This window comes from Carassius gibelio, chromosome B2, assembly GCF_023724105.1.
Source record: "Carassius gibelio isolate Cgi1373 ecotype wild population from Czech Republic chromosome B2, carGib1.2-hapl.c, whole genome shotgun sequence".
In the NCBI taxonomy this organism is placed as follows: Eukaryota; Metazoa; Chordata; class Actinopteri; order Cypriniformes; family Cyprinidae; genus Carassius; species Carassius gibelio.
The window spans coordinates 21677673-21690139 of NC_068397.1; the positions used below are offsets into that span (position 1 = coordinate 21677673).

The following is a 12467-nucleotide window of genomic DNA, read 5'->3' on the forward strand; positions in this document are numbered from 1 at the left end:
ATGGCAAAGCAAAATATTTAACAGCCATTACTCCAGTATTTAATGTCACATATTCCTTTAGGAATCATTCAAGGATGGAAATTTAGTTCTCAATAAATATTTCTTATTATTATTAAAAAAGTATTTGTGCTATATATATATATATATATATATATATATATATTTTTTTTTTTTTTTTTTTTTTTTTTTTTTTTTTTTGGTAACACTTTAGAATAATGGTCCATTAGTTAATGTTAGTTAATTAATTAACACGAACAATACATTTATTACTGTATTTATTCATCTTTGTTAATGTTAATGAAAATACAGTTATTCATTGTCAAAGTGCATTAACTAATGTTAACAAGCACAACTTCTGATTTAAATAATGCATTATTAAATGTTGAAATAAATTAAGATTAATAAATGCTAAAGAAGGATTGTTCTTGCTTAGATCATCTTAACTAAAGTAGTTAACTCACATTAACTAATGGACCATTATTCTAAAGTGTTTTTTTTTTTTCTTTTCTTTCTTTTTTTTTAATGGAAACAATACATTTTTCCGTATTCTTTGATTTCTTTGAGTTCAAAAGAACATAATTTATTTGAAATAGAAATAAAAAAAAATATTCTTGCTTTTGCTCAATTTAATATGTCCTTGTCGAATAGAAATATACATTTCTTTAGAGAGATAATAAATAAATTCTTACCAGTCCCAAACTTTTTATTATTGTGTAAATATCTTGTCATCACACCACATAATATTTTGGTAGGGTTATATTGGATACAGTTCAGTTATGTATGACATCTGATTTAAATGAATGGTTTACGTCATTTGATTGAATGGCTGAATGTCTCGCCCTCATCACGTAGGTGGCATACTCGGGTGGAAGTAAGTGCTTCAGCTGCTCCTCTGCTGCTGAACGGGACAAATGGATGGAGAACCTCAAGAGAACTGTGCAGCCTAACAAGGTGACCATAAGATGCTTATTTTCGTAATCAATGCGTAATCAATGCTTAAAATGAGCTTCTGTGGTTCAATCCGTGTCATTCCATCACCAGGACAACCGCAGAAGAGGGGAAAACGTCCTCCGTTTGTGGATCATTGAGGCCAAAGATCTGCCGCCGAAAAAGAAGTATTTCTGTGAGCTGTGTCTGGATGACGTGCTGTTCGCCCGCACCACCAGCAAAACCCGCTCTGACTGCCTGTTCTGGGGGGAACACTTTGAGTTTTCCAGCGTTCCGTCCATTAAGAGCATCACTGTACACATCTATCGTGATGTGGACAAGAAAAAGAAAAAGGACAAAAACAACTATGTGGGACTGGTGAACATACCGGTGCAGGGAGTTATGGGAAGGCAGTTTGTGGAGAAATGGTATTCGGTCAGCACCCCCACCGCCAGCAAAATCAAAGGTGGAGGCCCCTCCATCCGCATCAAATCTCGCTTCCAGACTGTCTCCATCCTGCCCATGGAGCAGTACAAAGAGTTTGCGGAGTTTGTGACCAATAACTATACCATGTTGTGCTCTGTGTTGGAGCCTGTCATCAGCGTGAAGAACAAAGAGGAGATGGCCAGTGCGCTCGTGCACATACTGCAGAGCACGGGACGGGCGAAGGTACGATGCCAATTGAGATCTCAATACCTTAAACTAGCTATAATCACTAGTTTCTGACTAGACATTGATTGAACTTTCTTTATTAGGACTTCCTAACGGATCTGGTGATGTCAGAGGTAGATCGCTGTGCTGATCATGACGTGCTGATCTTTAGGGAAAACACGCTAGCCACCAAAGCCATTGAAGAATACCTCAAATTGGTGGGACAGAAATACCTACATGATGCACTAGGCAAGTTAAACGTTTACCTTGGTGTGTTTATTAAGAAGCTTGTGTAACAAGCAGAGCCTTTACTTATGTGTTTGTGTTTGCTTTGTAGGAGAGTTTATTAAAGCCCTTTATGAGTCAGATGAAAATTGTGAAGTAGACCCATCGAAATGCTCCAGCAATGAGCTTCCGGAGCACCAAAGTAACCTGAAGATGTGCTGTGAGCTGGCCTTCTGCAAGATCATCAACTCTTACTGGTAACTTTCTCAGCTCCTAGAACTAGACACAAACTTCAGTAGTAGCTAAGTAGAAGCTTGAATAACAACAGAAATAATTTAGAGTAGAGCACATGGTCATTAAAAACTGTGATTTTCTTGTGTGCAATCTCATTGAAATTGTTTTTTAAAAATCTTCAGAAATTCTGCAAATGAAAAAGTCTTAAAAAAAATTCTGAATATTGTTATAAATTCAGATTCACACTATCATTTTAAAAGTTTGGGGTCAGTAATATATTTAGACATTTTTATAAAGTGACAATTATCAAGACAGTTATCACACAAAAAAATAAATCAAATAGATCCTTACGAGTTCTTATGAACTTTATCCTGACATAAATGTGTCATGGTTTACACAAAAATGTCAAATTTTCATTATCGATAATAACAAATACTGATTTCTTAAGGATCATGTGACAAAAATTTAGTTTTGCCATCACAAAAATTAATTACATTTTAAAATATATATTTAAACAAAAAAAATATTGTAATAATTTTTACATGATATATAAAAATAACATGAAGAATATTTTCGATTTTTCGACTTCGAGAGAAGTTTCGAACAGCTGTATATGTTTATGCAGTTCACAATGTTTCTACTGGTAACTAGAAATACAACTTCATTGCTCTTGTTTGTAGTTTATTCATATTCCCATGCTTACAACTGCATTAGTTCCATCCTAACCTGCTGCTGTGCTCTGGACAGTGTTTTTCCACGGGAACTGAAGGAGGTGTTTGCATCCTGGAAGCAGCAGTGTCATGCTCGAGGGAAGCAGGACATCAGTCAGCGTCTGATTAGCGCATCGCTCTTCCTGCGTTTCTTGTGCCCTGCCATCATGTCCCCTTCACTCTTCAGTCTCATGCAGGAGTATCCAGACGACCGTACCTCTCGAACACTCACCCTCATTGCCAAAGTCATCCAGAATCTCGCTAACTTTGCCAAGTATGTCAGGAAAACCCTTCATACAGTACACAGTGATTACTTCATATAATTAACAATATTAAATAGTTTCAAATTTTGAATGTGAAAATGGGAATTTGAGTCAAAATGGATTCATTATGTTTTGGAAATCAGGTGGCCCCCTAAATAATCATGGCAAAATTCTCATTTAACATTTTGTATTAATATTGGCATATTGTTTTATGTGTAAATGCAGTCATCATGAAAATTCAGTGTCTGTCTGCCTTTGAGCCCTCTCAGTACTCTTGATTTTCTTATGCATTTCATATTCTGGGTTACATCAGATTCGGAAATAAAGAGGAGTACATGGCCTTCATGAACGACTTCCTGGAGCACGAGTGGGCTGGTATGACCCGTTTTCTGCTTGAAATCTCGAATCTTGAGACTATCTCCAACACCCCGGGCTTTGAGGGCTACATTGACCTGGGCCGTGAGCTGTCAGTGCTACACTCACTGCTGTGGGAAGTGGTGTCTCAGCTGGACAAGGTACAGAAATCCCTCCAAACCATTATACTGCAACTATACCTCTTAAAACAAAATCTACCGTAGGCTAATGTCTGGTTTTACAGAGATTTACAACAGCTGAGCTTCAATTTGTTCAAAAGGCGTAACAGTGGGGGGGTGTAAAAACACACCTGCCTACAAGAGACGTTATGTAAAAATCTTGCACTCAGTATTTTTTTTTTTTTCATTTTTAAATGTTTGACATAGGAAAAAGAAAAAGTAATAACCAGGGCTGGACAAAAAAAGATTTCCATTTTTAATCAAAACAATATTGTTAATATTGTTAAATTCAAATTTTTACGAAACAATATTGATTCTTAAATCCGAAAAATCAATTGGACTAACCTGTTTTCAGTTATTGAACAGAATATTATAGTGTGCATCGCATTTAATAAATCGCAGTAAGCTTTGTGTAATGTTATTGTTGACATGAAATGTCACAGTCTCAGATTTTTAAGTTCTGTGCATTTTTTTACAATATTCAAAGAACGTCATATTTACCTCAGAAAATCAAACTAACTAATTTGGTGACCATAAACTTCAGTTAGCTAGAAAAATTTACTCTAGAGAGGAGCATTTTGCTAAATATATGCACCATATAACATAATCATTAAACATTTTACGGTTCTTCAGTATTTAAGTTTGCATAAAACCAAGTTTTTTGACAGCCACCATTTAATTGTTTATATTTCAAATGTTAAATTAATTGAAGTAGAATTATTTTTATGTAATTTAATATTAATCTTTAGTTTATTTTTAGTTTATTTAGACGAGGAAAAAAACAAGTCGCACTGGACTATAGGTCGCATTTATTTAGAACCAAGAGAAAACATTACCGTCTACAGCCGCCAGAGGGCGCTCTACGCTGCTCAATGGTAGACTACAGGAGCACTGAGCAGCATACAGCACCCTCTGGTGGCTGTTGACGGTAATGTTTTCTCTTGGTTCATTTCTCCTAGTTCATTTCTCTTGGTTCATGTCAAATTAATTTTGATAAATAAGTCGCACCTGACTATAAGTGGCAGGACCAGCCAAACTATAAAAAAAAAGTGTGACTTATAGTCTGGAAACTACGGGTACCAACTGCCTCTAATGTGTATTTTACAGCATTAGTTGGGAGATTTTTTCCTTGAGACATTAGCAAATGCAACATGAATGCTACTCAACATAAATGTGAAAAAAGAAAACTGAGTGCACGTTTAAGTAATTCTTATTAAGAATGGCCATGTCTCAAAATCAGGAAGCACATTTCATACCTCAGAGGTATTGCCGCAAATGTCTTCTGTTGAGCTGTGTGTGCTTCATGTCAGTAATGCTTGATCCCCACTAAACATTTTTAAATATTCAACCTGACATAGCAGTGCTGTTAAACAGTTGTGTGTGACCGAAAAAAGCTTTGCTCTCGTTTGCAGTGTTAATGTTGTAACTCATTGTTTAGGTTAAGTTAGCCTCAAGGTTAATTTTTGTTTAATGGCATTGGACACAGCCCATTCACACACTTCCCCTAACCCTTGCTGACCTGTTGCGTCTGGAGCATGGTTTTGTTTTGACTGCGATTAAAACCTCCCTGCACATTATTTTTGTTTCCTGCCATGAGTTAATTCATTTCAACCTTTCTTTTATCTTGTCCTAGACATAACTTTCTGTTGTTGTTTGATGCATGGCCTGCATTTGACCATTTTACCTTGTTTGTTTCTATTTGTTGTTTTTGTAGAAGCATGTGTCTGGTTTTTCTTTTATTTATCCCTAATTTGACTTTTCTTTTCCTTTTGTTTTCTCCTCTGTTTGCCCATGCCACTATCCATTCCACCCTTTCCTGTCCGACACACTGTGTCTCCATGGTTACGCTGTCCTACCACCAATGCATTATGGTGCCTACTATCTCGACCAACCAAAAAAAAAACCTCCTGCCAACCCACCAATCTGCCATCTGCACCCTCAAACTCTCGGGCTCCGTGTGTTTGCCCTCTGTGGTCCATAATGTGGTTACGCGCCAACCCAGGGTGACAATTCCTTCCTGCAGGCGACGGTGGCCAAACTGGGGCCCCTGCCGCGTATCCTTGGCGATATCACCCGCTCGCTGTCCAGCCCCACCCCCATCCAGCAGCAGCTCAGGCGCTTCCAGGACCACAGCTCTGCTCATGACATCAGTGGGAGTGTGTCCTCAGGACTGCAGAGAATATTTGAAGACCCAGCAGACAGGTAGGATATTGCTGAATTGAACTATATTATTTTACTTCATGTATGACTCTTGCGCTATATTCCAAATGAAATTATGCCACAATTAAGCTTTGTGTGAGGAACAGACTGAAATGATTTGGTTGTTGTTCCAAAATTATAGTAGTTAGTCACTCATCCACAAGATCAAATGTGGTGCGTTCCTCAAAGGAGAAGAACACCATTGATTCTCACATGTATTGTGATCATGCCATGTTTGAACTTTTGGAAACATGACATTTTAAAGGGCCATTTCTGATTTTAGATGCAATGTAATGGAAGTAGCGACACATCTTTTCTTCTCTACTGTGACATAAAGTGAAGAGTGAAGCAGGTTATTGAAAAGATCAAAAATGTATCATTTCATTAAGTTATGACAATTTTAATGATCAAAACTAGTCATAAGGGTAAATTTTATGAAATTGGTATTTATATCATCAGTATTTGGCCAAGATACAACTATTTGAAAATCTGTAATCTGAAGGTGCAAAAAAATCTAAATATGCCTTTACAGTTGTCCAAATGAAGTACTTAGTAATGCATATTACTAATCAAAAATTACATTTTGATATATTTACGATAGGAAATGTAAAAAATATCTTCATGGAACATTACTCTAATTTACTTAATATTGATGATTTGGACCCATACAATGAATTTTTTGTTGACTATTGCTACAAATATACCCGTGCGATTGGAGAATGGTTTTGTGGTCCGGGGTCACAAATTGAAAGGTCAAAAAAAAAGAAATTTGTGCATGGATGAATCATTCACAATAGATTGCGCGTTTAGAGTGTAGATAGGATGAGTTTCCCTTTCATGCCAATTCATTTGTGACTTATACCACACTTCTCAAAAGACTGCATTTAGAACTGGTAATTATTCTCATATTCATTCTTCTGTATCTTGTTCCTCAGTGAAATGAGAAGCATCAAATCTCCTGTCCAGGAGCATATGGAGGCATTAGTCCGAGGGAAGCATCCTTTATTGGGTCAGCAGTCCTCCACTCACAGCATGAGCTTCTCTGACAAAGAGGAGCGAGACAGTCCATTACAGAATGGACGCAGTATATCTCTAATGGACCTGCAGGACTCTTACCTTGCACAAGGGCATCCGGGTCCTAACTCTCTCAACGAAGCCCAACCTAGATTAGGCAGAGTTGGCTCTCAGGCCTCCATTGGCCCACCTCCACATCTCCATCAGCCCCCTGTCCATCCAAAAGTTCCCCAACTAAGAGACAACTTGCCGCAAAGTGCCCCGCAAGTGCGGCGTCCTATACACCCCTCCCTCAGCCAGCAGCGTAGCCTGCAACCGCTGTCTTTCCAAAACCCTGTTTACCACCTCAGTAACCTGCACACACAATCCACGCTCTCCACCCAGTCCACGCACTCCGCCCACTCCCTTCAGCCAGACTCCAGCTCGGAGAACCTGAGCTCAGGCAGCTCTCGTAGCGCCAGTCCCAGTGCGTCAGGGGGCCGGGGAGCTACTCCCAGAGCACGGATGCCCTCCACCAGCAGCGTGGAGGAAGAACTCACCCGCAAAAGCATCCAGGGACTAGAAACGCCTCCTCCCACAGCACGCTGGCACCCTCCCCTGGCAGACCAGCACTTGGGAGCCCAGGTTGTGGCGGTACCGAGGCAGAGCAGTGCAGGTACGGCGCATATCGTGAAGGTGGAGCAACAGAGTCGAGGAGTGGGGCTGGTGGCAGGAAACGCAGGGGTGCGAACTCCAAGATCGCTTCCTCACAGCACTTCCCTGCGTAGCAGCAGCAGTGTCAACACTGAACCCATGCAGCAAAGCGGTGAGAGATCCAGACAGCAGTCCACGTGCTCCAGAGACAGTTCAGTTCCAGGAGGACGAGGCACCAAACAGGTATAGACCGAGATGAGGAAAGAGAGTTCGCTTTATCCAGACATGTTGGAATCCAAATAATACTTTCTTTGCATTTGTCTATAAGGTACAGTCACCTGTAGAGTCAGTCACCATATCCCCAGTGGAGCGAACGGCAGCATGGGTCCTGAATAATGGCCAGTTTGAAGATGAGGAAGAGGAAGGACCAAGCAAAGATGATGCCAAACATGTAGAGAAGGTACAAAGAGGGGGAACTGCTCAAAATATGCTTTAGGTAATCACTGTAGTAGGTTTTAAGGGGTTATACTCTTTTTCTCTGAAGTACGAACAGGAAATCTCAAAACTGAAGGAGCGTCTGCGGGCGTCTAGTCGGCGACTGGAGGAATATGAAAGGCGGCTTCTAGCACAGGAACAGCAGATGCAGAAGCTGCTCTTGGAATACAAGTCTCGACTGGAGGACAGTGAGGACCGTCTGCGTAGACAACAAGAGGAGAAAGACAGCCAGATGAAGAGTATTATCTGCAGGTGAGTGTATGACCAAATGTATATAATAGAAGTATATAATCTTAGGTGATAATCATTGTACCAAAGTCGACACTTTTGATAACACTAGTGCATATACTGAAGTGTTACCTTTTTACCTTTAATTTGTACATAAACAAAACTATCCAACTTCAACAACCAAATCTGCAATGTCGAAACTGTTTGATATTCCAAAACCATGTGAAATCTGACAAGGTTTGTGTCATTGTGGCTCGTAGGCTGATGGCCGTGGAGGAAGAACTGAAGAGAGACCATGCAGAGATGCAAGCGGTCATAGACGCCAAGCAGAAGATAATCGATGCACAGGTATTACAGATGACCATATTAACCAGCATGATAAATGCAAGGTTAACTTGAGTGAGTACTGTCTGGTTGTGAGGAGCTGGCCTGTGTGTGCTGCGCAGTGGTATGCTTTGAGCTCCCTGCTAAACCTCAGATGGTATTAAAGCAAACAGGCTGCTGACTGGCTCGTTGTTACTGTGTCCTACTGAATTCCAGGTCACTAATGGAGCTGAGGTAATACCAGCAGGCAAGTACAAGCAGACAGTTCTGCTCCTGCAGAGCAGCTAGGCTTATGTAAGCGCACCCCGATCCAGCACCCATCCCTGCCCTGAACCTTTGCAACACTCAGTCCTCTAAGCCATTTTGTTTCTCTACACTTAAGATGATATCATAAAACGAAGGTTAAGTGTGAAGTGTGTAGTTTTTCAGTACTAAAAGACACTCTATCCAAATTCCAGAGCGATCACTATAACAAAAATGTATAATAAACAAGAATGTAATAGTACATATAAATTATTTCATTTAAATACATATATGTTCTGTAAAAAATTATGATTGTATTGGATATAGGATACAAAACGTAAGCTAACCAAAAAAATGTATTATATTAATTTTAAAAGAAATTTATACATTTATCTACAATCAAACCAAAATTTATTCAGACACTTTCAAGATTTCTCACATTATCACAGTTTATTCACTGTAGTTTAGAACATGGTAATAAAATATGACAAGAACTCAGAGTTAAACTGTGTCAGAACAAATAATCTTGATAATATCAGATAACTTTGATAGAAAGGTATGTAATGAATTTGGTTGAACAGCTGTCAGCTGTCATGTCAACTGTATGAGGAATTATTGTGTATAATAATGTATGTCAGTTTACTTTTTGCTGTGCTCTCTTAAATTGAACTGTAGTGTCTTTCAACCACTAGTAAAAAAAAAAAAAAAGTTATATTTGGTGTTTGAATAATTATTGGTTTGATTGTATAACATGATTATATTATTGATGTTACATATTATACATGTATTCACTTTAAATGTAATTGATTTGATTTTATTCATTATTTATTAGATATTTAAAAGGATTGTCCATCCAAAAATGAAAACAATCTGTCATCATTCATCAATAAGGAAAACAGAAGAATATATTTTAAAGAATGTTTTCAACCCAACAGGTCAAACTGACTTCCATTGTTTTTGTGCATACAGTGGAAGTCAATGAGAACCAAAATTACCAACTTTCTTCAAAAAAATGTAGTTTTTTTTTTTTTTACTGTCCACAGAAACGATATGAGGGTGAGTAAATGATGAAATGATGGATTTTCCATTTAATTAATATTGTTATATATATTAAATTACGAAATGTTAGTGCTAGTAGTAACAGTTCATCTTAAAGAAAGTATGTAGGATTTCTAATCAGGAAATGAAAAGTACTTCAGGCAGAATAAAACTGTCCTGTTCATTATCATTGGCATAGAAATTGCACACTTTACCTTTAAACTAGATACTTAAATACGTTTGCATACTTAAACATTCTTCTCGTGTTTGGTAAATGTTCATGCTTTTTCCACATCTCTAAGCTGTCAGAGCTGATGTTTAGTGTGATGCTGTTGAGGAATGTGTGTTGATGGGGATCTCTCTAAGCAGATTCATTACCTGGTACCTGTGAGCTGGAGCTTGGGCTGCTGTTTTATTTTCTCCTTTTTAGTTTAATTTAACCTAGTCAATTTCTTTTTGCCCATGCTGCCACACACTCCCAGCACGGTTTACTATACAATGTGTAATGATGGTCTCTTATGTTTTTTTTTTTCGTCTGCATCTGTTGCTTATACAGGATTTGAGTTGTCCTGTTTATTGCTGTCCTTACAAACTCTCTCTTCTGCGTGTATGTGCTTGTAGCACATGTGATTGTTCACTTGCCTGACCGCTGTCAGACTGGCACAAATTATTAATTGGCCCTATTCACATCTGCTGTTATTTCTCTTTTTAAAATGATCTTCCTTATGAAATGAAGATAGTTGATTTGGTTATATTTTGTTGCAAAACATACACGATCAATTATTATTTACTTTCTTTTTAATTCATTTGATTTATTTTTGCACTAACAAAAAGTGCTAACACTTTGTTTCACCATCTATGTCAACGATTTTCCCTTTTGGAAAATGTAATTTCTTTACATATTATTTTATCTGTATTGAATCTTTTCAAAGGAATATTAATGGTTAAATGTAATATCAAGTTTGAAAAATGTATTATAGTATATTTACTTGTATTTTCTAAACACATAGTATTATGCATAAAATGTCATATTATATTATAATATATTTTTTGTATTTTCTACACTTACACATATAGTATTATGCATAAAATGTAATATCATAATTTTGTGTGTGTGTGTGTGTATATATATATATATATATATATATATATATATAAAATGTATATGTATATATAACTTATGTATATTACATATTTATATTATAATTATAAATGTATGAACAAAAAATGTGAGCTCTGTGTTTCTGCTGCTAAATCGCCAAAAGCAGACTTTAATATGCAACCTTGCATATTCTTTTTTTATTTAATTTATAAATGAAGATATCTTCAAATCTTAAATTTGAATGTGCTTCTCTGTCGCAGGAGAAGAGGATCAGCTCCCTGGATGCAGCTAACTCTCGGCTGATGAGTGCCCTGACTCAGGTCAAAGAGAGATACAGCATGCACAACCTCCGCAACGGCCTGTCGCCCACCAACCCTACCAAGCTCTCCATCACAGAGAACGGAGAGTTCAAGAACAGCAGCTGCTGATTGGTGCTCATGGACTTGATGAGCCTTGCCGATTGGTGCTCCCAGACAGATCACCAGCACCGATTGGTCGAGTTCAACACGGACTGAGTACCTAGACTACATGCCTAAACTGACTGACTACTGTCTACCTGCGATTGCAAGGAATGTCTGGTTATTAATGTGTATATAAACATTATCTAATATTGGTTCTGTACAGAAATGCTACTGCAGAGGAGTGTTTTGAGATTGTGTGGGAGAGTAAAGCATAGCTTCGGTTCTGAGTCAGTGAGTTTGTGTTTTTTTTTTTAAAAATACTGATTTATGCTTAAATGCAGATTTAAGATTGCAAACAGATTTTTAATTATTGCCTAAGATATATGAAGGAGATGTACATATCTTAAAATAGAACTGTTTTAAAAGAAAATATGAAGAAAAGCACATAGGTATCGGCCGTAGTTGTAAATGTCCTCAAGTTGCAGAATCTGACAGGCAGAAATGGATTAAAGGCGATTTTATGCACTCAGTTTTCTAACACAAGTTTTCTATTTTTTTTTTTTTATTATTATTGTTTTGTCGTCATCTAGCAAAAGGTGTTATGACTGATTTTAGTTAAACTAAAAGGACACAATTAAGCCAGCCACAGTTCAGTTACACAAATATAGAACATGATGTTCAATAAATTGAAATAAAAATATGACTGAAGAAGTGGGTTTAATTAAAATGTTGAACTGAATTAATTGAACAGAATTTTCATTCTGACAGATATGTAGGCTATTTTACTGGCACTCAACCCAATTTAACATTTTATTTTTTGCCCTATATGTGTTTTATGTATCTGACCAGAGTGCTGTGAAACCACAAATGTACAGTCTCACTGCCCTCTTTCTGATCCTGTTTATTGTTTGTCTGCTGCTTTTATTGAAAGTCATTGTTTTTCCACTGTGTTCTCACTCTGTCCATATGAGCATCGATGCCTTTAACGTTTTGTGGCACAGAACTCCTCAATGTTTGCTGTTCTTGTAGCGATATATTTGATTTTCAGTCTCAGAGTTGAAAGCTGAGCATCGAATAAAGATGGATTGTGGCCTCATTGATCATGTTGTCTGTGTTGTGACCTGAAACTGATTTAGCATTTCTGGTTCCATTCATTTTGCTGTTATTGGCATTAATGCACATTGCTAAAAGAAGAGTCATTGCTATTAAATATTGTTTTATTCATTATTATATTGTTTTATATTACA

The 12467-nt window shown here is 37.5% G+C and overlaps 1 protein-coding gene across 6 annotated transcripts in view; it reads left to right on the forward strand.

The window, feature by feature from the left end:
- LOC127951238 (ras GTPase-activating protein nGAP) overlaps positions 1-12320 on the forward strand; it is a 73255-nt gene extending 60935 nt beyond the window's left edge. For 4 of the 6 annotated variants that reach the window (XM_052549050.1, XM_052549048.1, XM_052549052.1 and 1 more), the window contains 12 exons: positions 853-951; positions 1042-1596; positions 1683-1827; positions 1916-2060; positions 2785-3021; positions 3324-3525; positions 5546-5745; positions 6678-7632; positions 7718-7849; positions 7934-8136; positions 8373-8460; positions 11080-12320. In XM_052549050.1, coding sequence (XP_052405010.1) covers positions 853-951; positions 1042-1596; positions 1683-1827; positions 1916-2060; positions 2785-3021; positions 3324-3525; positions 5546-5745; positions 6678-7632; positions 7718-7849; positions 7934-8136; positions 8373-8460; positions 11080-11247 — 3129 coding nt within the window. In that variant the 3' untranslated portion in view covers positions 11248-12320. The remainder of the gene's footprint in view (positions 1-852; positions 952-1041; positions 1597-1682; positions 1828-1915; positions 2061-2784; positions 3022-3323; positions 3526-5545; positions 5746-6677; positions 7633-7717; positions 7850-7933; positions 8137-8372; positions 8461-11079) is intronic. The other 2 variants (XM_052549051.1, XM_052549049.1) reach the window with 1 other exon arrangement.
- The last annotated feature ends 147 nt before the right edge of the window (positions 12321-12467 follow it).